At 63.6% G+C, this 26,806-nt stretch overlaps 1 protein-coding gene across 1 annotated transcript in view; it reads left to right on the top strand.

Moving 5' to 3' along the window:
• Positions 1-26,806, top strand: part of MBP (myelin basic protein) — a 62,764-nt gene that overhangs the window by 32,998 nt on the left and 2,960 nt on the right. The window contains 6 exon segments of the mRNA XM_037145872.2: positions 3,278-3,520; positions 3,523-3,713; positions 20,766-20,873; positions 21,800-21,835; positions 22,170-22,202; positions 23,950-24,069. Of these exon segments, the coding sequence (XP_037001767.2) occupies positions 3,278-3,520; positions 3,523-3,713; positions 20,766-20,873; positions 21,800-21,835; positions 22,170-22,202; positions 23,950-24,069 (731 nt within the window).

Raw genomic sequence — 26,806 nt, 5'->3', positions numbered from 1 at the left:
GCCTTTTGTCTCCCTCCCCCTCTTCGGCGGCCCCAGGCAAGCCCGCCGGGGACAAAAGTGCTCTGCACACAAGGAGGGCCCTCTTCAGCCCTGGCCCACGCGGGCAAATTCCTGGGCCCGCAGCCCCTTTGCAGCAAGCAGCTGACCCAAGACACGTGGGCTCCGCCAGCTGAGAAAGCAGACAAGCGAACAGGAAGCAGTTTAGGGAAACAGAGGCAGCAGCTCTGCGGGGCGGACCCTGGGGAAACCAGCAGCCACAAGAGCAGGCCTCCGGGTGGGACAGGACAGGCAGGAAGGGGACAGGTGCCAGGTGCAGGAGGGCCACTCGGGGGCCTGCCCTGGGGGGCCTTGCACTGGGAAGCTTAGTTTTGGGGGTCACCATGACGTGTGGGCAGAATCCATGAGGGACGCAAGGGCAGGGAGCTTTAGAGGCGCAGCGACCCCGGGCGGCGGTGGCAAAGGGAGGAGAGGCACCGGGGTGGTCTGGGCTCCTGTTGGGAATGGTCGGGGGTGGGGGAGCCCCGAGAGGGAGGCCCCTGCCTGTGAGGGGCGACGTGGTGGGAGCAGCCGGACGCGGGGGTCTTCAGCGGGAGACCCTCAGCCACGACAGCCGTCGGTCTTCAGACGCCACAGCCTGCTTGGCAGCACCGCCGCCCTGCCGTGCTGGGGTCCACCCACCCAGGGTTTCCAGGCCCGCTCTCGCCGTCAGCTGAGGGGTGGCGTTTGGTTCTGAGGGAGCGCCCCGGCCGGCTCCAGCTGCTGCCTCCACGTTCTTGGGATGGCACATCCTAGACCCGCGGGTGGTCCCACTGGCCCAGCTCCAGGTTGGTCCCAGTCGAGGCTGGGCACCGGGCTTTAACGTGATTGACGCCGATATTAATTCACAAATTGAAAGGGCCTCGGCCTCCCAGAGCACCGCGCATCCACAGATTTCGGCTCTCCCCGCACCCCTGCGTGCGGGGGAAGCAGCTTTCCCACACAGACGCCTGTGGCTCACGAACTGCTGTATCCAGGCCCACAAAGCCCAGCTGGGGTGGGAGTGTCAGTGTTCAGACCCGCGCCGTGTGACTCACGCGCTCAGCCCAGTACAACGCCAGGGCTGTTCCCCCTCACATTCGAGCGGGCTCTCGTCGGCCACGGAATCCAAACCGGGGCCGGAAAGTCGGGCTGTTTCTGGGGAAACCTGCAAACTGTCCCTGCAAAAGCCTGCAGCTCGGTGCTGCCCAGTGTCCCACGGGGTCGAGGTTCATCCGAGGGCGTGGCAGACACGCGTGTCCCGTGTGTGGCATCTCCAAGGCCTGGGCCCGGCTGCATGGGGCACCCGTGACACCTCTGCCAGCAGAGGTCACAGCAGCCTGGGGCTGACCGCAGGCCTTGTGCTCTCTCACCTGCAACGTCCCTGATACTCGTGGGGGGGGGGGGGGACTCTGCTCTGCAAAGTGGGGCCAGTGCACTGACTGCCTGGTGACTGTCCCTCGTGGGGCGGCTGCGTGACCCCCCTGATGCTATTGGGTGAGTGGGGGGTCCTTGGCCTTTTGCCGTTGGCTCATGGGGTGAAAGAAGCCTGTTCGGCAGACACACAGCCACTCGGACCCCGACAGGCCCCACACCCCTCGGGCCGCCATCCCAGCCCGTCTGGTTTCCGCCCCGCCCGAGGTCGGCACCTGCTGCCGCCACCTCAGGCTCAGGCCTCTCTGCTGCTCCCTGGCGATGCCCCCAGGCTGACCCCCCCGGCCGGGCCCCGGGGCCCTTCCCTCCACAGGAGCGCCAGCCCACCCGCAGGCGCCACAGCACAGTCCCACGTCACCCGATGTCCCTTCAGGGGCCTTGCTGCCCCCATCCTGCACTGCCTCCCCTCACATCTTCACGTGGTGTGAGATGGCACATCACACCCACTTCCTGTGGCCGTGGCACCGACTGCCTCAGGCCGCGCGGCCTGGAGCAAGGGCCTGGAGACCACAGGGCTGGCACCAGACTGCCGGCAGGACCCCGGTCCCCAGAGGCTCCGGGCCAGGGTCTCCTCTGTGGTCTTCCAATGCTCCCGCAGCCACAAGCCCCTGGTCCTGTAGACTCCTCCGCTCGGTCCCCGAGGGCATCCTCCCCTGGCCTTTTCCCCGGTGTCTGAGTCCCAGGCTGCTCTTAGAAGGGTGCCGGCCACTGGACCAGGGCCCACTCCACGCCAGCCTGACCCTGTGTGAACTTGATGACACCTGCAGGCAACCCTGTTTCTGACAAGGTCACATTTGTAGCATCCAAGGGTTAGGACGGGGGTGGGGGTGCTATTCAACCCGCACATACGTTCATGAGACGTTCATCAGACGAGGTCTGCTTGTCCATCACTGCAAACCAAACACCTAGCACGGGAGTCACACTCACTAGGCGCTTGGGAAATGGCAGGTGGGCGGGTGAGTAATTGGGTGAGTGGGTGGGTGGATGGAGGGACAGGGGAACGGCTGGATGCTGTTGGGTCAATGCCAGTGCGCAGACTGTGGGCGGTCAGGTGGGCGACGCCACCCCCGGAAGTGTGAGTAAACCACCCAGGGAAAGAAGCCGGGGAGGGAGCGGCTGGGGCCGCACTGAGGTTCACGTGCACCGAGCTCTTCACTGGAGAGCAAAGGGGTCGGCTGCGGTTCCCGAGAGAATCGCTGCACTCTTTATGGAAACCTCTGGGACCGGAGGCCAAGCAAAAGGCCTCGTCCCCACGCCGACGTCCCCACTGTCATGCGGCCAGCGGGGCAGTTGGACCAGAGTCCTGAGTGAGCGTCCCTGAGGTGTGAACCCCTGTGGGACCCCCACACGGAACTCTGAGCCCCCGCCTCTTCATGACAGGGTGGCAACTGGCTGCTGGAAGCTCCCATTTTACAGGAGACCTAGAACTGCCTTTTGTCCAACAAAAGCCCCCAGGGCTTCAGCGTGTGTCCCACGGGCTTCCGTGCACACAGGTCCCTTAGAGGCACGGCCGTCCTGTGTCCTCTGAATGGGGCAGGGCCAGCCGACCCCCGGGGACATCGGATGGGACCGCAGCGTCTCTGCCAGGAGCTCCACGCGCCTCTCCTAGGGCCCCAAATGTGGGGGAACAGGGCGCTCCCTGGCCTCTGGGACACAGAGCTGCCGCGGGGCGCCAGCCGAGGCCGTGCCGGTCGGTCTGGGCGGCCCTGGTGCTCCGGGGCAGGGCGCAGCAGTGGGTTTTGTAGGAGGCCGGTGGACCAGCCATGAAAGCAGCATTGTCCGGCGCGGCCCAGCACGGCCCGCATTCACCTCTCCCTGTTGTTTGCAGGAGAGGCAGCTGCGGACCCGGACAATGGGAGCCCCTCGCAGGACCCAGCGGTGACAGACTCCAAGTGCACGGCGGGCCCAAAGAATGCCTGGCCGGACGCCAGCCCAGCTGACCCCGGGGGCCGCCCCCACTTGGCCCGCCTCTTCTCCCGAGACGCCCCGGGGAGGGAGGACAACACCTTCAAAGACAGGCCCTCCGAGTCAGACGAGCTCCAGACCATCCAAGAGGACAGTGCGGCAGCCGCGGGGCCCCGGACGTGATGGCCGCCCAGAAGAGACCCTCGCAGCGGCACGGGTCCAAGTACCTGGCCTCCGCGAGCCCCATGGACCACGCCAGGCACGCCTTCCTCCCGAGGCGCAGGGACGCGGGCATCCTTGACTCCCTGGGGCGCTTCTTTGGAGGCGACAGGGGCGTGCCCAAGCGGGGTTCGGGCAAGGTGAGCTCCGAGGAGTCGGGCGCGCGCTAGTCTAACGAACTGGAGCGGGGCAGCGGCGGCCGCGGCGCCTCCCTCACAGGATTTGCCGTCAGCCCGCAGGGCCTCGTCTCTGCTGGGAAAGCTCTCAGTCCCTCGGGGGCCAGGGCTGCAGCTGCCCGGGGGATGGGGGGACTTCGGGACTTCTGCACCCTGGGGCGGCGGGCTGTGGCGCGGGGCCGGCCTCCGGGCTGCGGTCGGCGTCTTGCTCTTGGGGCTTCCTGGCTGCTTGGGCTTCTGCTGGGCCTGCTCCTTCTCCCTGGGACTGAGGTCTGTGCCTGGCGCTGCGACAATAATGAACGCGATTGTGGAGCCCAGCGGGCATCTGAATGCGCCATGGGCAAACTCCCTCCCTCGCCGGGTTGGGGAGGGGAGCGGGGGGAGAAGCCTGTGTGTCTCTGAATCAAAACTGCTGTTCTGTGACTCCATTCATCTGAGCACCGAGCCTGCCAGCCTTTACTGTGAAATGTTCTGTAGGTAAAAATGCGTGGCAGGGAAGAGAGCTCCTGCGTGGGCCCCTCCCACAGCGTGGCCCAGAGCTGGGTGTGAGCAGGTCCCGCGTGGCCCTGTGTCAGGAGCCCCCCGGAGTGGCGTTGGGGCACATGGCAGGTTGTGTGGCCCGGTCACGCGGTGGGCGGACAGCGTGACGGGGAAGGAGAGAGGCTTTCAGAAACCGGGCCTGGTGAGCCACGCACAGGTCACCCGGTGATGCCGCTCTCCCTCCGGCTGGGGCTGCGCTTGCTCTGGGGAGGCCGGTGGGGGGCCTCGCCCGGGAGCAGGGCCCCAGAAAGCCCGCGCTGCTCAGAGCTGGCGAGTTTCTGAAACCTGCTTTTGTGTGTGACCACCACGCCGCAGTGAGTGACGAACGTGACATTGTTGAGGGTGACCGGTGTCCGTTCTGCCCACTGCAAGGGCGTCTCGGGCCCAGGTTTTCAGTGCCGCCCACGTCTTTGCGTCCACCCGGAGTCCAGGTCTCCCTTGTCGTGACTTTGGGTGAATGACACTTTGCGTATATTAAGGGCTTACAGAATTCACTTTCTGGCTGTTTTTTCTGGGTCTGTGTGTAGCCATTTCTCTTCCCTTTGCGGCCGGCTTCGTGTCTGGAGTGGGGGTCATCTGACCCATTTCTAACGCCAGCGCCAACCTGAGCCGCTTTGCCAGCACCGCCACCCGCCCCAGCAGACCCTGGCTGCGGGCGAGGTGCACTCCCAGGCTACGCAGCCCACGGGCGCGCCGCACCTTAAAAACCTTGCACTTTCTGCTAAACCTAAGGAGCAGGCAACATATATGTAAACTGTGCAAAAAAAAGAGAAAAAAGAGGAAATGTCTGAAGAGCATATATTATAAAATAAGCTTCATTTAAATGTCATAGTCCAAGTTCAAATAAAACTGTGGAAGCATTTGTCTGCAGCATCGTGACTTTAATCTCCAAGTGGGTGTGTGTGTGCACGTGTGTTTTCTTCTGTTCTGAGGATTTTGGCCTCTACTGCTCCAAGTCTCCAATATTTTCAGCGAAAAGGTTCCACTTGCAGAAGCAAGCACCTCCTAGGCAAACAGATTTTCAGGGATCTGGGAAAACCAGAACGTTTTTACAGGATCTTTAAACATGGAAACAAGGTGTGAGCAACTGCTTCCGATTTCAGAAAGTGTCGGTTGTGTCCACCGCTGACTGTTGGATGAAGGCTCTAAAGGGCCGGGCCCTTCCCTCTGGGGCCGTGGCATCAGCCGGAGGCTGTGGGGTCACCGCGCGGCGGCTCGTGAAAGCGCAGGGCAGGGAACGCCACACTGCACGGGGGTGTGTGGACTCCTGGCCGTGTTTGTTCAGCTCCCCTGGTTGGGGTGGAGTCTTCGTTTGCTTTGAAGCACAGGGTTGGGGGGCCGCACCCCCCAGACACCCAGCTCAGGCCCCCAGCAGCCCTGGGAGCCCAGGGGCGGAAAGGGGTGGGCCGCCGAGTGTCCGGTTCTGATGCTGTGTTTGCCGGGCTCTGTCTGGGCCTCGGAAGAGCCTGGCCTTCGGGTGTCCTTGGGCAGAAGCTGGGAAAGAGGGGACCCCAAAGGTCTGGCCGTCATTCGTGGAAGCCTGGTACACCAAGGCATTCACCGCTTCTCGGGCCATCAGCTCGGGGATACAGGGTACTAATGGGCGCCCACAGGCCAGACTGGCTGGTGGCGCTGACGGGCGTGTATCCGGGGAAGCAGCTGTTCTGGGCGCCCCTGAGAGTAGGGTTTCTGTAGAGTCAGGCGGGCCTGCTCGGGGCAGCTGCCGGCTCGGGGACAGGGGCTGTGCTGCCCGGGACCCCCGCCCTCCCTGGGCCTGGGCCAGCGCGGCCCCCAGTCCTGGGAATGCACCCCGCGCCCACCCCCTGGGGGCGGGGACCTGACATTCAAGGAAAGTGCCCTGCAAAGTCCCTGAGGAGGCGGGCCCTTCTGAGAGCCGAGATGAAAAGGGCTTTGACAGAGAACACGCTCCTTTGTCGTCCGGAGGGCTGCTGCCGGCCGGGGACCAGGCCCCCAGGCCCCTGGAATGTGGGTTTGGGAGGGGTGCTGGGCACCAGGGCTCAGGTCAGAGTGCACGCTCTGTGTGCAAAGGGTGGCCCTCCGCGGCCACGTCCTCGCCGCCTGACCCTTCACAGAGCCTGAGTTGCCAGCCTCACTCCTGGGCCTGGGACCGAGGCTGCTGTACGAGACGCTTGTCCCTCTTTGTCTTGTGGCAGGCAGGGTTACGAGGTAACAGCTGGACACGGCTTCAGGGCGGGTGCTCACGGTTGTCTCTCCCCGAGTCGGGCCCCTCCCCAGGGTGCTGAGGGCTCGTTTCTGCCCTGGCCACCGCGTTCCCTGTTCGGTCTGTGTGCCTTCCTGAGAGTGGACAAGCCTTCATCACCCCGAGCTCCTTCCTTCCAGCCTCTGGCGTGGATCATGTGGGATTAGAGCATCGCCGTGTGATGCTCGGGCGAAATCCTTTCACCAACCAATCAGCTCTGTTCCCTGACCTTTCCCCACCGCACTTGAATTTCCCTCAGCCACAGTTCAGTTCCACAGCAGCTCGATTCCCCAGCGTTGACACGACACCCTGACTGTGGACTCTGCCACGTCGCTCTGCGGGGAGGGTGGCGTGGGGAGTGGCAGGAAGGACCCCCCACCGCAGGAGCCTGGAGCCCCAAGGTCATGCCCAGTGGCAGTGCCCCCCACCTCCACTCAGTGGGGTGGCCCACAGGAGCGAGTCTCGGTGGCCATGGCCCAGCCACTCGGTGCACCGTTTGCCCAGAGACCTTTCTAGAGAAAAGCCAGGTGTGGTGGCAGGTGCGTCTGTGCCCGACAACGCGTTTGGAGACGTCCTGCGGGAACTCCTGCCGCAGTGGCCGTCGGGCCCACCCGCTGCTCTGCCACCCGCTGTCCCTTGTCCTGCCGCCTCCCCACACCCTCAGCCGTCCTCGGTCAGAATGTCTGGCCCCCCCGGGCTGTTGGGGGTCTCGATGGGTCCGCTGAGCCCTTTGTAAACTCCGTTTGTTGATGTGTTTACCGGGGACCGCCTCCTGGTGATGATAGGCCAGTGCGGCTGTGGAGAAATTTGGCTCTTCATCTATTTCTTCCTTTTCACAAACTTATTTAACGCTGTAACAGACCGAGCGAGCGTGGTGCACTAACCGGGCGAACGTTTTTCGCTGTCCTTCCTGGTGCCCCTCCATCACTGAGCGCATTTGTTGCTGGTGTTTCTCTGGCTCCCGGCCCGGCGCCGACAGGTGAGTGGCGCCGACCGGTGAGTGGCGCCTGTCGCTCCCTGGGCCACCTCCTCACAGAGACGGGCATGTGTGCACCAGGTGGGGGCGAGTGAGCGCAGGGTCGGGGGACATGGGAGGACCTGGGGGGGGGGCCGGCTCTTCCTCAGGACGACAGGAGCACCGGAGATGGGTAAGTTCGGGCCGGGCCCGGGCGGATGAGGGGGAAGCCGGGACGCATCAGCTCCGACCGGGCTCCGGCCCCGGGCGCACAGCCTGCCAGCTGCCCTGTCCTCACGGGCCCCCGGGCTCTCCCCACCATTTCCCTCTGGTGTCACTGACTCCAGGTCACAGGCAACTCTGTGGGGGCCTGGGGAGCTTACCCCAACCTCCCACCTCCGAGGGGCCTGTCACCTGCAGGGAAACCGAGCCCTGGCCAAGAGGGGACCGCCCCGAGGTCCCCACGATGGCCACGTACACTCTTAGACGCTCCGGAATCATTGGACTTCACAGAAAATGGCAAAGGGGAGAAGAGGCAAAGGCAAACTGCCCCTCTGAGGGGCCCCACTAGCGTGGGGCTGCCCTCCGTCCCGGTCCCCCAGCCCTCTTTGGGAGCAGGGCCCGTGCCCTCTCTGAGGCCGCGCCTTCCCGGACCATTTCCTGCCTTTCTGAGCACCTGGAGACACAGCTGTCCTCCTCCTGCCCACTGGGACAGGCGGCCGCAGGGAGCCAGGGCTCAGCTGCCTCTCCCGAACCCCGGCTAGTCCCCAGGGCTGGGCCTGAGGCCCGCGGTCCGTCCCCCCGGCCCCTCCCGCCCCACCCTCCAGGCTGCACCCCTGAAGTCCCCTGTGACTGCTGGGGCGCACAGCCACCGCAGGGCCAGCTGGACAGGTCTCAGAGACGCCCCTCCTCGTGGAGAAGGGACAGTGTCCTCCGCAGGGGAGAAATTCGGTGGAACGTTCCCCTGGTCTGTGGCCGCGTGTGCGGTGTGGACGTGCCTGTTCCCCCCTCAAGGGTCACGACTCCCTGTGGGGACAGCCAGGCCTCGTCTCGGCAGAGACAACACAGGCCGGGCCGTGGCGCAGACCCACGGCGAGAAGCTGCCTCCGCATGCGCGCCCCAGCACCACGGAGAGCCGCCCTCACCCGCGGCTGGTGCAGAGAGGCCCCCCGAACCCCAACACCCGAGTGAGCTGGGCGGCCGAGCTCGCACCCCGCGGACCTGCCTCTGGAGGCCAGGGGGTCCCCTCTGCAGACACTTTTCTGGGCTGTGATGGCCTGTCTCCATGTGGTAACCACAGTGTGTTTCCACGAACAGCCAGCAGTTAACCTGCTTACCAAAGGTCCACTTCGCCTCCAGCCAATCCCACGCTGCCCGGAGCCCTCGGGTTGGATTCTGCGTCCCGAGCACCGCAGGGTCCTCCCGCCTCCCTGCCTCCCTGCCTCTCTCTGTCTCAGTCCCCCTTTTGCTGTGGACAGTGTAAAGGGAGGGACTTCAGGTCCGGTCTCAACCACACCACTCAGAGGACAGGGACTGCCCCGGAGCAAACGAAGTAGCCACAAACACAATCCAGGAAGATTCACGACAACACGGTCAAAGTTGATGCGTCACTCCTGCCTAGGAATATTATATCCTACTAACGTGAGGCTCCCGCGTGCCACCCACAGTGAGGAAGGACGTCGCGCTGGCCTGTCCCTCCCTGTGGTGGGCCAGACCGGGTCTACGCACCTGGTGCTCCCAATAACCTGTCCTTCCCCTGAGGGACCCGAACGTGGTGGCCACCCGTCACCCCTCGGAGCAGGTGTGACTTCACTCACAGCAGCGGACACACCTGCCGTAAAAGAAAGAAAAGCAAAGCCTTGCCCATAAACTGATGTGACCTTTACTGGCTCCAGTTCAGACGCCAGAAAGTCCTGTGGAGCTTCACGCCGGGTGGAAGCCACCCACTCTCTTCACTTTCCCCGAGACCGCGCAGGTCTGGCGCCTGCCGCAGCCTTGACGGAACGTGGCCGTGCACTTGGGCACGGGCCTCAGAGCAGACGCCGCAGGACAGCGCCCCTCCCGAGAGCTTCCTCTTGTTCCTTTTCTTCTGACAGCCACCTGCCCTGAGTCCTCGGGGCTGCAGCTGCCGGCTTCTCTTTCCCTGTGTCCCCTCAATCTCCCCTCTCATGCCCAGCACCCATCCACCTGCACCCCCTGGCCCTCTAACGCCCATCCCCCCACCGCCTGGGGCCCAGCCAAGCCTGGACAGGAGGGGGCACTGCTGGAGGACCTCATGGACTCAACCGGCCACTCTGTGTCCCTCCGGCAGGTACCCTGGCTGAAGCAGGGCAGGAGCCCTCTGCCCGCTCATGCCCGCGGCCCGCCGGGGCTGTGCAACATGTACAAGGTGAGTCCTGCGCCGGCTCCTCCTCATGGCTGTGCCTCGGGCCTGTGTCCCCCCTCGGTCCCCGGTCAGCGCGGGCGCCGTCCGGGGCGCAGTGTGTGTAAGTCAGGTTTGGCAGAGAGCCAGGGGCAGCTCCTGGGAAAAGCCGGCAAAGGACAAGGGGGGAGATGGAGGGACCTGCTCCGCGCTGGAGCAGCTGCCTGGCCCCCCGTGGGCCCAAGTGGACAAGGGCTGGCGGCAGGCAGGCCCTGGGAAGGGCTGGCCAAGGGCGAGTCCGCGGCGCCAGGGCAGAGGCAACGCTGACTCCGGGGGCACATTGGAGGGGGCGGCCCAGGACGGTGGCGCACACCTGCCTACACCTGGAAGGGCACGGAGCCCTCATAAATGGTGGTTGAAATACACTCTTACGAGGACAGGTGGCCTTGCGCTGTGGGCACAGATGCTGCGCTGTGTGGGGCTGGAGACCACCGTTGTCACCGGCCCTCCGTCTCCGGGCATGGTGACGCGTGGACGGCGGGGAGGAAGGAGACAGGCGACCCGGGGTGCCCTCAGCAACCCTGAGTCAGGCCGATGACACTTTTGGGCAACAGCGGGTGCTGGGCTTGGCCGCCTGGGAAAACTCGGAGGGAAAAGGCGGGACTCGCGTGCTCCCTGCGGAATGGAGAGCACTGTTCTGGCCCGACTGGCGAGCCCACGTGGGGGGCAGGCCGTGCCGGCGTGGGGGGGCTCCTCTTCAAGGGCTTCAAAGGCTGTGCCCTGTGCGGAGGGGACCCTGAGGAACTGCGGCCCGCATTCCGGAGCAGACAGTCCGGTGGGGGTGCTTCTGGGGCAGTGAGGGGAGCCAGGCCTGGCAGGGGGTGGGCAGGCGGTCTGGAGCCCCCGCTGCCGGCAGCCGGGACCCTGTCACTTGACACTGGAGCAGCGCCCGTGGGCTGCCAGCTTCCTGGCAGGGGTTCGGCAGTTCAGCCACAGTGGGGGGGGGGGGTGATGTGTCTCTCTGTCCCCCACCCCCACACCCGAGATTCCCGAGGTTGGACAGGACGCTGCTCCAGGCCCTGTGCTCCTCCTGAACCGGCCCCTGGGTGCCCACCAGAGCCTCGGGTGCGCTGTGCGTGCTTGTCGGAGGGGTCTCCGCGTCCCCTTGGTTGGAGCACCTCCTGCCCCTCCAGGAACTTCCGTGGGCTCTTCAAGGGCCCACGCCCCCTGGGGACTTCCTGGGCAGCTGGAGACTGGGCGTTTGCCCAGGCCTCACGCAGGGCTCTGTTCCCCGGTCTGTGACTCTGCCGTGGGCGTGGGAGGGGCGCACAGTGAACAAAGTAAATGACACCGGAGAAGTGGAAACCAGGCTGGAAGAGCAAGGACTTCCAGGGAGAAATGGGGCGGGGAACCTACAAGGGGGCAGCCCCCCCCCAAACAGCCAGACCGCGTTCGCCCCGGCGGCTCGTCTGCGCCCCCCACAGTCAGCTCAGGCGGGGCCTGGCAGCTGCAGCCGAGACCCCCCTACCGCACAGACCGGTGGGGCTGGCGTGGGGCGGACGCAGGGCACACGGGGCCTGCCAGGAGGAGGCAGCCTGGTCCACACTGGTCGCCGGCACATTCCCGCCTCCGGGGCCCCTAGAGGCTGCGGAGAGCAGAGAGGAGAGGCCTCCAGGCGCCAGGTCCCTCGGACCTCGTGCTGGGCTGCCCAGGGAGTCTGCTCGGCCCCCGAGGCCACAGCCGTGTCACGGTCTCCACCTGTCCCAGGGATGTAATGTCTGGCCACAGAGTCCCCCCCAAGACACGCTACGCACCCCGGCCCGGCAGCCGCCCCCAGGCCGAGGGGTTAAGGACAAAGACCGCTGCACCGTGGGGGTGGGACAGGGTCTTCACACCACAGGCCCAGCAGCCCCTCCAGGACTCTCTGTCTCCTCGGAGCCTCCCGCCCCCCGACCTCAAAGCCGCCCCCTTGTTTTCCAATATTGGAGAAGAGATGTGGCATCTGAGCAGCCAGCAGGTGACCTGAAATTTCCCCCTGCATCAAAGGTTCAAGGGTGGGGTTCCCAGCAACAGAGAAAAGCCCGAGGCCTTAATCAACCCCACTGGGGTCCGTGATGCAGCAGCAAACGTATTTCTGGGCGGGCCAAGGGCACAGTCAAGGGTCGGCCGCCCGAGTGGCCCCCACTCGGCAGGAAGGCGTTCTCTGCCACCCGCTCGCTGCTGAGACATCGCAGAAGCCCTTCCGCCAGCAGTGGCGCAGTCGCTTCCTGTGACACCCAGACAAACACGGCCCCAGGGAACCACGGGACCAGCAACTTCTCAGAAGAGCCAGGGCGTCCTGGGGTCGGCCTGGGGGAGGGGAGCCTCAAAGTCAATGCCGAGTCTGTCTGGACGGACTCTCAAGGGACATCGTAGCTCAGTTTGCAGATTCCCCCTGGCATGTCATGCGTCACCCCAAAACTTACGACGTTGGAAACACAAGTCATTTCCCTGGCTTCTAGTCCGCACTGGACGAGAGGCTGCGGGCCCGTGAAGACGGTCCAGCCCTTTCCTGCCGGTGGCTTCAAGGAGGTGCAGGGAGCAGCTGTCAGGGCCTCACCACCGGCCTCGCTGGTCCTGGGAACCAGGGGTGCCCAGCGAGGTGGAGGCGCCATCCTGTCAAAGGGGGTGCTGCTCACCCCCGTCCTCCCAGGGAGAATCCGCTTCCACCCGACCTGCGCAGACAGGGCTTGTGGGGCAGGAGAGATGGCCCGGCAGTCTGTCTGTCTCACAGCTCTTCCGCACGGAGACCACGACATGAACAAGGGCGCTGGGCGTGATCAGCACTTTCTCAGGGAAAATTGCTTGGCTGAGCCGAGTCTCACTCCGCGCTGCACCTGCCGCCGGTGGTCCAGAGAAGGGGCGGCGCTGCGGTGGCCCGAGGTCCCCGCCAGGGTTGCCCCACCAACCACGATGCTGCCCAGGCCTGCACATCCCGAGAGCCATGAAATCAGGAAAAGGGCAAAACGCAAAGTCCCTCCCCCCTGGCCCTGCAGGCCCCTGGATAAGCCATCTTCGTGAAGGACTCGAAGTTCGTGAAGGACGGGTGTTCTGCAGGCCCCCGAGGACACTTGCTCACTGTCACACGCGCAGCCTGAACCCGCGGAGCAGGGGCCGGGCTGTGTGTCCGCGGCTGCCTGCCTGCCCGGCTGCTTTGGGCCACAGGAAGGAACCGAAAGGAGGCAGGCCACGCCCTCGCCTCGTGTCCAGGCACCTTTCCCACGGGCAGTGGGAGCACCTGGTTTCGAGGATGCAGAAGTGCTTCCTCTGACGAGAAAGCCAAACCGAAGAGTCTGGTCTCCTGAACTCAGCCGCACAGTCTCCGGTGGCAGCCAACGTTCAGGAAATGAGTGGGGATGCGTGTTCTCGGGAAGGGCGCCCGTCACAGCCCCTGCCCCCACGCCAGGGTCCGGCGCCTGTGCCTGGGGCTGACCCCATCGACCGGCCCTCCCTTCTTCCCAAGGGCGAGCACATTCCTGGGCCATCGGACGTTCGGACTTAACAAAAAGTCAGGCTACAAACTTTGAGAAGCAACAAGCAACAGGACCCAACTTTTAACAGTCCAGTCCTCTCTGTTACCTTTGCCGCCCACCGTGTGTCCAGCCGGTGACCGTCGCTCCTGCTGTACGTTGTGGGTTTGGGGCCCCGGCCTGCCCCAAGACCTGCCGGGGGAGCGGCCCCAGGGACCAAGCCCTGGACGGACAGTGAGCGCATCACTCAACCCTTCTCTGACATGAAGGGACAGTCCCCTGGGCAGGGGCAGGGAGGGTGACCTAGGGACGAACACACCCCGTACTTCGCAAGCCTTCTTACTCCTTTTTAACACCCTGCCCTTCGAGGGCCTGGGCGGGCATTGCTGGGCCCTGGAGTAAGAAAGTACCAAAACGAAAACCGTCACCAGTTCCAGCCATTGGATGTCACCATGGGGACACGTTCAAGACGGATCAACAGAGAGACGTCTTTGCAGAGTGTGACTCTGAAGTGGCACTGTGGCTGCGTCCCAGGGTCCGGTGCCCTGACCTTGGCCCTGGGGCTCAGGGCCCTGTCACAGGACGAGGCGTCTGCAGGAGCCGGGTGACTGGGGCTCACGGCGAGGGGCCGCCTGTGCTGACAGACCCAGAGCTGAGGGCAGGCTGAGGGGACAAAGCTGGGGTGAGGGACAGCTGCCCTGGTGGCCGCCGTGACAACTCACAAGGTTGGGAGGCTCAAAGGCACAGGGCCCGGCCGGCCCCTCACTCGGGAGACGAGGCAGACAGTCCACCTGCACCCTCAGAGGGCCGGGTCCCCAAAACCGGCTCTGAACTTCAGGAACAGCCGAGGACAAAGTGTCGCTCCTGCCGACACCTGTGGCGGAAGGGAGCCGGGGCCACACAATGCCATGAACAACGAGCTGTCCCCTCACGGTGAACACGCGCCCCTTCGGGCAGAGTGCCAGCAGGGCCCGGACTCCGGGACAGCTGAGCCCGGCAGCCCCCGGGGGTCTGTTCTCACCCACCTGCCTGTCACCGTCCCTCCCCTCCCCACCCCGACGCTGCAGGCCACCTCATGAAGGGGGGGGGCGGGGGGGTGCAGGTGTGTGCAGTCGGGGGCCTGCATCTCTGGGCCCAGACCCTGGGGGGGGGACACGGCTCAGGCCTGTGACTCACTGGGACCCATTCCTGGACACGCTGGTGGGAAATCCAGTTTAAGTTCCTCTCTCAGACAAGGACGGAGAGAGAGCCGGGCCTCTTCCCTTTCCCTCGACTCCTCACCCCCAAGCACAGCAAACACTGCATTTTTCAAGATGCGGCATTTTCTTTTGGGGAGGAGGTCTGTCCTTCCACTCATCTCGGGTCAAATCCAAACTGCAGGTGCTGCTGCAATGTTACCCGACGCGCCCACTGCAGTCCAAGGAAGGAGCCCCCGCCCAGCCTGGTGACCGCGGGTCCTCGGATGTACAGGGGGCCCGCTGTCCTGTGGTTTCTCCAGTGAGGCCCCCGGGCTCCGCAGCGAACCCTAAGCCCCCCGGACAGTTCAAGCCCTTCCACCTTCCAGCCCCGCCGGGGAGGAGCACGCCGCCCAGACCCGGTGCGCGAGCGCCCCCTGCTGGCCAAGGGCGTCATCGCACGTGCAGGGAAAACACATTTTCCAAACCGGGGCGAGTTTGGAAGCGCCTCGCGGAAAAGGCGATTCGCCTTAAAAGTAAAGGACACGGTTGTGCTTTACCCTCTGGCCTTCGTCGGGGTGTTCACAGCTTCCTAGCGGCATGTCAATGCGTCTGCCTTCAGGGAGCTGTGTCATCAGTCAGGATGAAAAGCTGCGATAGGAGAACACTATTGGGTGTGAAGAGTGACGCCCGCGCGGTCGCGCGTGGGCGGGGACTGCGGTCGGAGCTGCCGCAACGGCTGGGTGTCCACGTGTGAACTTCCTCCACGGACTTTCAGATTGCATTTGATTTCTCTATGCAAAGAGTTGGAAACCTTTCCTCTTTGCCTACGCAGACCATTGTGCCAGATCCCGCGGTCCCAGACTCAGCCCCACGCGCGGAGCCGCAGGTGCCGGGGCGGGGCCCCGCCTCTCCGACCCTCTACCCGAGGTCGGAGGGCGGCGGTGGCCCTGACCCTCTGCCCAGCCTGTATTTTCCCGGGGCGCCCGCCCGCCGAATCTCTCAGTGGCCCCGTCTTTCCCGGCAGCGACAGTGAGGCTGTAGAACCGGACAGACGCGGGCGGGGCAGGGGGACCCAGTCCCACGAATGACTGTAGGAGGCAAACTGCTTGGGCTCTTTTTAACCTCGGTGAACAGGACTAAAAGGTGACTTCTCAGCGAACGCGAGTGTCTTTACAACTAACTGAGCGACAAGGCCCTCCCTCTGTCCAGGACCCCGAGTTCGGTGGCCTCTGTTAGGGGGACAGAGCAGTGCGCCACAGCAGGGGCTGTGGAGGGACTGAAGGAGGAAACCGAGTCCAGGACTGGCCTGAGGTCTGAGGGCTCCAGCGGGGACGCTTGCCCGCTGCCTTTTGCTGGACGCCCACTCCCTTCACTCTGGACTCACCTCCACCCTGTCCTCCAGATGGGACAGGGAGGCCCTCGGGTCCCCTTGTCCCCAGAGAGCCACACGCCATCCTCCATTGTTCCCGAGCTTCCCTTCCTCCTGGGGCACAGCCCCCCAACTGTCTCTCCCCTCCCAGGGACCGAGCTCCCCGGTTACAGGCAGGTGGGAGAAAAGCTCAGCACCCCGCTGCCCCTGGATTGTGACATACAACAAATAAGCCAAACCACTACCTTTTAAATGCCCCACCAGGCTGCGCTGCTCTGGCCAGAAACTGACCACCAACCCCAGAGCCGGATGCGCATTCCTGGACCCGGCCTCTTTACGAGGGGACATGGGACCGAAGCCGGGGGACCTGAGACCACTGTCTCAGTGGGGGCTGCCCACCCGGGGGCGGCAGTGTCACCCGGACAGGGTCGGCGCCCAGAGGTGCAGGCTGGAGAGGGTGGGAGCAGGGGAATGTGGGCGTCCCCTCGGCCAGAGGTGGGGGCCACAGAACTGTCGAGGCCAGATGGGGCCAGGGCAGCAGGGGTCGGGTCAGGCCAGGTGACTCAGGACGGCAGCCGAAGGTGAAAACAGCCCACGTTTGTCCACAGGTGGACAGCTCACAGAACGTGGTGTGTGCGCGCTGCCACTCAGCCTTGAAAAGGGAGGGGGTTCCGAAAGGCGTCCCCGTGGGGCTGGACCTTGTGCTGAGTGAACAGCCGGGCACCAGGGAGCAAATCCTGGATCGGCTCAGGCGAGGCACCTAGAGGGGTCCAATGCACAGCGGCGGGCTGTAGCACGGGGTTTCTGGGGCGGGCGGCAGGGGGCATCAGGACAGAGTGTCAGTCTGGGAAGATGGGATGTTCTGGGGGTGACAGTGGCGTCCTCGATGCCACCAAGTGGCGCACTTCACCACGGTGAAGACGGCGAGTTTTGTATTGCTTACGTTTTCCTGCCACAAGAACAGTTTTGAGGACGACCCCCTGGGCCCACCACCATGTGAGGGGTTTGTCACCGTGACAACCTGGGCAGGGCAGGAGCTCGGCCGTGACACCCGCGGGAGGAGTCTGGACCCAGGCCGCAGTCTGAGGAATCGCCCCGAGAATAGGCCACGTGGGGACTGTCTGTCTCCCCGCAAAAGCTGCTCAGGGGTGGACTGAGCGGCACGTCTGGCCCGCAGCTCCCTCCGAGGGGCCTTGCTTCCGCCGCGCCGCTTCACACGTGAGGGCACGGAGCCCGGCGGCCCGCCAGGCTCCCCCACACCACACAGGTTTGCGTGCGGACCGGAGCCCCCAGGGCCCCGTGGCGGGCTGTCCCCACGAGGCCGCGTCAGAGGCGGCTCCTTTGTCCTCTGCTCACTGGTGTCCGTGTGCCTTTGCCGAGCCCCTCTCTGCGAGCCTACCTGGCGGAAGCTTTGGGGGTCACAGAAAACTTTCTTTTCCTCCAAAAGAGTAAAATCAAGCTGGAGAGGTAAGAGGCTGTGAAGCTGAAAGGACAGTTTGAGGCCAGTGAGCCCGTCCACCCTGCAGGTGCCACACTGTTCAGGAGACCGAGGCGGCCGGGCGGGAAGATGCCCCAGGCGGGCAGCCGCGCCAACAAGGGCCCGCGCCGGGCTGGGAGTCGGGGTGCGCTGAGCGGGGGGACCAGCCCCACCTGCCCAGACCACGCCAAGAGCAAATCCGTGTGATGACATCATGGGCCTGTGTGGACAGACTGTGTTCGATGGCCTTATTTTATTTTATTTTATTTTATTTTATTTTATTTTATTTTATTTTATTTTATGTTAGCACACAGGAAAATTGGCTGTTGGTGCATGCGGTTCTGTGACTTTTGACACCACCCCGGGGACACCCCCAAACCTCCCTGTTGCTGCCACCGAGTCAAGACACAGCGCCCCTCACACCGCCCCCCCCGGGCCCTGGCGCGGGCCACCTGGGCTGTCTCCCCAGGGCTGACCCTTTTGGGGGTCGCCCCATAAGTGAGACGGGACAGGAAGAAATCTTTGTAGAATGGCTTCCTTCACTCAGCACAGCGCCTTGGGGACGCTGGGAGCGGCCGTGCGTGTCCAAGCTGTGCCCCTGGTCACCAGGCTGCTCCGAGCACCAGGCCTGTCCCCTGACCCGCTGGCAAACGGGGACGTGGCCAGCAGGTGTAACAGTTAGGACGGAGCTGCTGCCAATATTCAGGTAGAGGCGTTTTATGATGACGTTTTCAGTTAAGATTTAAGTTGGTTTTTCTTTAAAAATTGGGGACAAAGATAGTCATAAAAACCGCTTCCCAAAATGCTGGATTTTCCCTTTGTCATTAACAGGGAGAAATAGGATTGCTGCATCGCATAGTGAGCATAGGATGATACTGTAAGAAACTTTCAGGTTCCTCGTAGAGCGGCTGCCCGGGTCACACTTGCCCCGGCAACGCCCAGGGGTTCCAGTTGCCCCCCCCACCCCGAGCCTCTGCTCTCAGTGTGGTCGGCGGCCTCATTTTAGCCGTTCTCTTCCCCCATTTGCGTGGCGGCACAGCCTCTCGCCTCGGACTCTGCCTCCCCCCAGCGGGTGAGGGCGACGCCCTCCCTGTGCTCCTTCGGCTTCTGCTCATCGTCTCTGACGAAGTGTTTACGCGGCTGTTTTGTCCATTTTATAAGTAGGGTTTTTTTGTTTTTACCACTGACTCAGTTCTGAGAGTTCTTTGTGTGTTTTGGCTTTACGTTCTTTGTCACAGATGCGATTCGTAAACACTTTCTCCTCTTCTGCAGCTGGGTGTTCATTCTCTCGCGTGTCCTTCGCAGAGTGGAGGTTACATTTTGATCAGGCGTCAGGTCTAAGAACCTGACACCTGCCCCCAGGCCAGGAAAAGTGTGTCCTATTGTTTCCTTCTAAAACGTACAGCTTCACGTTGCAGACTGAGCTCTGAGGTCGACTCTGAGTTAGTTTTGCTGAAGGTGGGACTCTGGACTCTGTTTGAACACGGACCTCCGGTCGTTCCAACACCGTTTGCTGCAAAGACGAAAACCTCCTGCCGTGAACTGACGTCACGCCTCTGCCAGCGATCAGTCGACCGCTGGTGTGTGTGGGCGTTTCCAGGCCCTGCTGTGCCCCGTGGGTCTGTGCGTCTGTCCCTCCCACACCTGCCTGATGGCGGCAGACACAGGAAACCGTAAAACCGAGGGGTGGAATTCCCCTGCTTCATTTTTCTTTGTTACCATTGTCTGGCAGTTTGGGCTGGTTTGCGTTTCCTTGTGGTTTAGAACCGGCTTCTCTCTACCCGGCGAAACCTCGCTGGCGTCTGGGCTGGAAGGGCCGAACGGAGCTGGGGAGGCCCGGCTCCTTCACTGTCGGCCTTCCCGCCGCTTGACCACAGTGGGTCTCTCCACGTAGCAAATCTCCTTCCACGCCTCTCACCCGCGTTTCCTGGTGTAGCAGGGAGCTTCCTTATAACTACAGCGGTGCTTTCAAGTTCTCTTTTCTTTTTTTAAAGATTTTATTTATTTTAACTTTAGAGGCGAAGGGAAGGAGAGAGGGAGAGAAACATCAATGTATGGTTGCCTCTCGTGTGTCCCCCACTGGGAACCAGCCTGCAACCCAGGCATGTGCCCTGACTGGGAATCGAACCTTGACTGTCTGGTTCACAGGCCCGCACTCAATCCACTGAGCTACACCAGCCAGGGCTCAAGTTTTCTTAACTCCCTCATTAATATACAGCAACGAGATAAACTAGACGTCCTTTAAGCACCGGGACATTTTTAAAAATATTTTATTTATTTAGTTTTAGAGAGGTGAAGGGAAGAAGAGAGGGAGAGAAACATCGATGTGTGGTTGCCTCTGGCACGCCCCCTACTGGGGACCTGGCCTGCACCCAGGCACGTGTGCCCTGACTGGGAATCGAACCGGTGACCCTTTGGTTTGCAGGCCGGTGCTCAGTCCACTGAGCCACACCAGCCAGGGCAGCACCAGGACATTTGATGTCACACCACAGCTTTGATATGATGACCCAGTTACAACTGCGTGGCTCCGCTGAGCCACCTGGGCTACTGCCGACTCGTGGCCAAGAAAGCCCAGCAAGGTCTGGCCCAGTCACTCTTGCGTAGGCAACAGAAGCCCGAGTGATTCCGTGAGTCTGTCCATGGGCCATCCGTGCTGGTGCCGAGCTCTGGATTAATGTCGGCCGGGCAGCAGGAGCTCCCTAGGTAGGAGCTGCTCCCGGGGGCGGGTTCTGGGCGGAGAAACCGCCCGCCTTTTCCACAGGCACCTGGGCCCCCGACCTCACGGCTCTGAGAGCGGAATGCAACCCACCACCTTCCTGTGTTCCTCCGAAGATTTACTTAGACTCCTTTTCCCTTAGAAGATTGGCGGCCAAGTTACTCGGTACGGAAATCACAGGAACAGGCCATTTTTCTTTCAGCAGTCAAGTCAGGCGTGTGTAATTCGGGTGCGAAACAATGTTACTGTCTACGTAGCAGGTCATTATCTCATGACGTAAATAAGATTTAATGGGACCTGCGTGGTACGACAGAAGGTGCATTTCTTTACAAACCTCCATGAGGTGTTTAGACTTCTCTCAGTTTAACTGTGGGGCGGGTTAGCAGACAGTGCTTCTGTGGCTCAAAACACAGGACACGGCACGCCACAAAACAGCTTTGGGGACCCGCTGCAGACCCACAGGCGGGAAGGGCCCCCGGCGCAGTGACCCCACGGCAGGAGGCCCTGCCCGGTCCCCGTTGCCCCCCATCCTGCCCCCCGCAGGCATGTCTGGCGGGGCAGCGGCACCATCCGGGTGTGGAGCGCAGTCCTGACTCGGAGCAGACTGGGTGCACCGAGGGGTCAGGGGCAGCATCCATCCGGGGCGGCGGGTGCGACCTGTCCTGAGGTCACCATGCTCTGTCTTTCAGGACGCACACCACGCAGCCAGAACCACCCACTACGGCTCCCTGCCCCCAAAAGCGCAGCACGGCCGGCCCCAGGATGAGAACCCCGTAGTCCACTTCTTCAAAAACATCGTGAGTGCTCTTCGCTGGGAGGGGCGGCGGGGCCCCGCGCCAGGCCACCGGGGTGTGAGTCTGCCCCACGGGCTGCGGGCTCGACCCACAAGGTCACGAGTCTGTCCCTGGAGACTCAGCCCCAGCACCTGCTCCCCGGGACCGAAGAACTGCTTTTGAATCTAAGCTATTCTGAGCGGTCACTTTAAAACGCAGCCTTGCCAAACTATGGACACAGGAAAATTTGAGGGCGGGGAAAGTGGTCTGTGTGAGGTGCTGATGGTGGACACACCTCCCGCCTCCGTCAAAGTCCTCGGAATGCGGGGCTCAGGGGGAAACCCTCAGACGCCGTGGACCCCAAACCGTCCGTGCAACACCGCCCCCCCCCCCCGCTGGAGCGCAGGCCCCACCATGCAGGGCGGCCACAGGGACCCCAGAGGGTCCGCGGGGACTCGTGTGCACCTTGCATAGAAACCTAGAACTCCCCCAAAAAAGTCTTAAAAAGAAAAGCAGAACCACAGCCTTCTAATGATGAACTTTCTATGATGCTGACACTGGAAAATGATACTTTCCACGTGGATGAGTGAGTTTTCGGAGCCACACACCAGGGTATCAGGGGACACGACACCTCCGACCCCCATGCTGTGACGTGCAGGGCCTCCCTCCGATCCCCGGTTGCAGGGCCTTCGGGGCCGTTTTCCACCCTCAGACACTTCAGAGAGTCCCGGCAGCTCCGACAGAACGGCACCAAGAATGTTTCTAAATTCTCAGACCCTGCGTGTCTCGCTCAGCTGGGACAGACCCTGGTGGGGGCAGGGAGTGGGGGCCACACCTGGCAGGTGCCAGAGGCCGTCCGCAGACACAAGTCACTCCGGTGTCTCTCAAAGAGAGTGGGCTGCTCAGGAGACGGAACTGCCCCTAGCTCACTGTCTCACATGTCTTCACAGGTGACGCCCCGCACACCTCCGCCGTCACAAGGAAAGGTAAGGCCTCTGGACATCGCGACTGGTCATCAGTTTACAGGGACAGACCTTCCCTGAATGCACCAAATAGAGGGCAGGTCTCCTGGCCTGGGCCATAGTGGTTGCTGCCTGAGCCCCAGCTAGACGGACGGCCCGTGCAGGGGGTCTCCACCCAGAACCAGGGGGTGGGGCTATGGGTCTCAGCACACTGTCCCTCTCCAGGTGGCCTCTGCCACCTCTGGGGACGGGCCCACCAGCCACCCAGCAGGGCTGAGTCGACTGCATTTCTTCTTCATTAGTGAGCCCTTCCCTCCCACACAATTGCAACGTCACCGTGTCTCTCTTTCCTCACCAGGGGCGAGGACTGTCCCTCAGCCGATTTAGCTGGGTAGGTGGCATACCCATGTCCCCGCGCCCCCCCCCTTCCCCGGCTCTGTTCTGCTCTGTTTCAGTCCCCTAACTTCCAGCACCTTCCTTCCCCGCAGCCCAGCTTGCCGCCCCCACCCCCGTTCTCTCCATGAAAACAAGCCAGTGGCTTCTTCCCAGGGCTGGGCTGGGCCTCCCAGCATCCTTCACGTCCCGCTTCCCCCTCGCCCACCACGGGCACCCCACGGGCTTCTCCCCAGGGAGCCCGCGTTTGAGAAAAATGTCGATCTCCTCCCACGGTCCTGCGGGCCCGGGGCTGACGGGCCATCTCCGTGACCAGCCCCACCCACGACAGGGACTTCTCACTGAGGGAGAGTGAGAGCGAGGAGGGAGAAGGTGCGGAGATCAGGGACTCAGTCTGCAGGGACCTCACTCACCGCGCAGCCCTGGGCTTCCCGTGTGCTGTGGTGGGACCGGGGGCTTCCTCGGCCGGCCCTCCAGGCACCTTCTCGAAAGCTCAACCCCTAGGGCAGGTTTTAAGGGGGACTGGACGCGGGCAGTTGTCCACTGTCCAGATGCTAGTGGGTCTGGCGTCTGCGCCAACTCCACACGCCTGCCAGTAAGTGCCCTGTGACCGGCTTACAGGCCTCAGTCACTGGTGAACAGAGGTGTCGATCTTACGTAGTGAAGAGTACGGTTTTCGGGGTAAGAACGACCCCTGACCTACAGTCCATTCGGAACGCAACGCCCTTAACCTCTAGCACATCCGTGTGGACAAGAGGCCCAATGACGAGGTGTCCCGTAGGTGGAGGAGGGGAGACAGAGAGAAAGGAGGGGAGAAGTGGAGAGGGAGGGCGCAGCGGAGGTCGGAGGTCGGAGGTCGTGCACAGGAAAAGGCGGAGAAAAGGTCTCTCTGGCCCGGCTCTGAGCTGCTCCCTGCTCCCTGCGGCGCAGCCGCGTCCAATCAGGAAGGGGGGGGGGTTGTTTGCTGCAATTTCTCCTAAACGCCCTGCAGCCTTTTCCCGCCCGGTGACTCTGCAGAAGCCCAGAGGTGCCTCTGGACTGGACGCGCGAGGACTGACCGTGACTTTCTGGGCAGCAGGAGGCAGGCATGAGGCTGAAGGATGAGACTCAGTTTCGGCCCAGAAACCTTATTTTTGGAAACGCGTAGCATCCCAGGCACAGATTCCGGGCTTTGCGCACAGAGCGCCCCCCCACCCCGCAGGTGTCGGTGGGGGGATCCACGCCCTTCTTCCCACCTGCCGCTCCCAGACCGGCTCCTTTGCACCACTAACTGGAGAGGCCGCTGCGTCCCTCCCTGCTGTTCACTTCCGCCCTTCCATCCAGAGCCCAGCGCCTCTTTTTCCAAAGCGCCCCCCCCCCACGTCCTTCGCTTGCCCGCAGAGAGCTCTGCAGCCCGCGTCCTGCTGCGCTGCGCTGTGTGTTTTCTGATGCGTTCTAGGTCGTCCAGAGCTGTAAATGGCAAGGCATTGGAAAGAGGAAAAACCAAGCACACTAGTGATAGGAAAACCAGTTCTTGAGTTTCGTTCTCAGAAGCTCCTCATTCTTGGAGCAGTGAGGCGGCAGGACCCCACGTCCGCATGAGGAAGCGGGGTTCCTGCCACCAGTGTCTGTCTGCAGCGCAGCGCCCCTCACTGTGGCCGTCCCTGTGCGCCTCGTGGAGATCGAGGGTGGAGGGCACTGCGCCCGGTCCCCGCGGCCCCTGGGGCGGGGCTTCCGGGGGACCCAGCTTGGCTCTTCTCCCACAGGGCGCCGAGGGGCAGAAGCCGGGCTTCGGCTACGGCGGCCGAGCTTCTGACTACAAATCGGCTCACAAGGGCCTCAAAGGCCACGACGCCCAGGGCACGCTTTCCAGAATCTTCAAACTGGTAAGGTAGCCGCCCGGGGCCCGAGACTCGCTGGGGCGGGCGGGGGTGCCCAGCCTCCGCACCGCTGCTCTCACGTCTTGGGGAGCACTGACCGGGGCCGGGCCCCTCGGGGCCCTGAGAACGAGAGGGGACAGGAGGCCACCGCTGGGCCGAGGGGTCTGAGGGTGCAGATGGACGGTCCGGTGGCTCCGTGGCCAGCAGTGTCTTCGCCTCCCAGGGCGTGAGCAGGACCAGGTGTCCTGGGGCCACGGGGTGGGCAGGCAGGCGGGGATGGTTGCACTGGGGGAGAGACCCCAGAAAGCACAGTGGGCGTGTCCCATGTCCCGGCTGCCACACGGGCCCAGCACACGCTCACCGGCTGAGAGCCCTTGGCCTGTGATTGGCTGAGCCTCGGTTTCCGGCTCCACAGAAGGGGTGCAGTGCAAGGTGATGAGAACGACGTGGTCAGGAGGTGCCCTCAGGCTGCCGACAGGAACGGCCCCCGGGGGCCCTGACACCCCAGCATGTCTGGCGGGTCAGCAAAGGCCGAGCCCAACGCAGAGCAGCAGATGCCGGAGTCCCTGTGGGGCCGAGGCCCACGTGGGCCTCTGTGTCCGAGGTGGCAACCACTCTGGGCGGGTGGCCGGAGAAGCCCGGGCTGAGCAGGTGGCATGGTGACCAGTGAGGAGAGGAGCTGGCCTCACACAGGGTGCCACTGCAGGCCACGGCCTCGGTGACAGGAGCGACCAGCAGGGGACAGAAGGAGGTGGCTCCCCACACAGGGCCCTGTGACGATCCCGAGGGCCTGGATGTCGACCCTGAGCCAGTGTCACCGGATCGCAGGGAGAGTGTGCCACGGCGTGACCGAGGTCCCACTGCTGGAGGGCCAGCCCTGTGCTCCACAGACATTTGTGGCCCTGGGGGCTGGAGTGCCACTCCCTGGACGGACAACAAGGAAGAGACCTGTGGGTCCAGCGGCCGCCGTCAGGGACTGGGGACAGAGCTGGGGCTCCAGGGGTGCGAGTGTCTCAGGGCTCACAGCTGGAGGAGACTCGGGAAGGCCCCCTGGAGCATCGTGGCAGTCTGCGCGCCGCCATAACACAAGAGGACCGCGCTCCTCGTCCCTGAGCGGGGGGCCGATGTCCGGGACCCACAGCAGTTCAACCCGTGCTCCCACCGGCTCTCCCGTTAGAATAGCAACCCACAAAACCGCCCCCTCACTCTGAACCCACACGGCACGTCTGCCTGCCCGCTGGTGGCCTCAGGGCCGGGCCAAGGACCAGGGTCACAACTACTTACAGGAGCCGGTGACCTGCATTCCCACCCCCAGGGCGCAGGCAATGAGGACAGGCACCTCTGTTACAATGTGACCGGCACTGTGGGCGGCCCACCCCCACCCCCACCCCCACCCCATCCCCAGCGCACCGCCCCCAGTGCCCCGTCTGGGGTGGAGATGCCCAGAGACTCCAGGGGCGGCCTCCTCGGGGGAAACACTGAAGCTCCTGCAGACGAGGCCGGCCCGACCGCACACCTCGGACAGACGTTCGCCAGGGCCCGGCTGGTGGACGCAGCCCAGGAGGCCGGCCCCGTGGCCGAGGCTGGCGTGGCATCCACAGGCTGGGACACGAGACCCTGGGCTCCCACGTGCAGGCTCCTGCCTCCCCCATGGCTGCAGGCCGTGGTTGTGCTGGGGTGGGGGTGTGCTGGGGCGTGACCCTGGGCTCCAAGGGGTCGCAGCCGGTGCTGAGCACAGGGCGGCTCCTCCCCAGACCTGCTGCTGGGGCCGCAGGGGCACCTGCCCCCGTGTCACACGAGAAGGTTCTGCTGCAGGAGGCTCCGTGACACTGACCCCCCAGCGGGGGTGGGGCCCACACGCCCTCTGAGCTCCAGGTGACCCCAGGTCTGCTCACCTCTGCTCACAGCGCCCACATCAGCCCTCACAGGAGGTCTCAGGTCCATGACCGGCGCCTCCTCATTGGCTGACAGTGAAGACACCAGGACCGCACAGTTCATGGTGGACGACTCGGTCCCTAACCCAAGCGCTCCTTGGTCTGGCCGCCTGCCCTTGAACTCAGCAGGAGTCCCGTGGGCAGAGCATCGGGGCTGGGACGCCCAGGCAGACACTGCACACGAGTGTGCAGAGCCCCCATGTCTCAGCCCTGGTGGCGCTGGGCGCACAGGTGGGCTGTGGGGAGCAGCGCCCCTTCTGCGGGAAGGCGCACCTGTCCCGGAAGAGCCTCAGACACCTGCCCGGAGCGGCAGGGGGCCGAGCCGCCAACTGGCTCATGTCTGGCAAAGTGCAGGCGGGACTTACTCCTGCAGAAAGGAGCGAGAGGCAAACTCTGGCCCGATACACCTGCGCCTGCGCCAGCGCCGGGATGTGGCGGAGACGGCGTGACGCAGGCCGCAGGCATGCGCTCAGCACGGCGCCCGTCGGCAGGGCCCTGACCCTCTCTGGGCACCATGTGCCGAGGGTCGCAGGTCTGCCGGGGAACACGTCCCCTCTTGTCTCGTCCCGGGGCGCCCGTCACTCAGCCACACAGCATGGTGACCCTCAAGACACTGAGGATGACCGCCGGGTGAGGGACACAGCTGGCCCGGGACTCCATCAAGGGACAAGGAATCTTCCTGGACAGCATCCACAAGGGTGGTGCCCAGTGACCGCAAGGTGCTCAGCTGACCGCACAGTCAGAGCTTGTGACCACGGATGGCCGTAGGGACCAGAAACTCCGTCTGTCCCTGCATGTTTGTTGTTGCC

Source organism: Artibeus jamaicensis, unplaced genomic scaffold, assembly GCF_021234435.1.
Source record: "Artibeus jamaicensis isolate MK-2021 breed Jamaican fruit bat unplaced genomic scaffold, CSHL_Jam_final contig_354, whole genome shotgun sequence".
Taxonomy (NCBI): Eukaryota; Metazoa; Chordata; class Mammalia; order Chiroptera; family Phyllostomidae; genus Artibeus; species Artibeus jamaicensis.
This window is presented reverse-complemented; position numbering and strand designations above follow the sequence as displayed.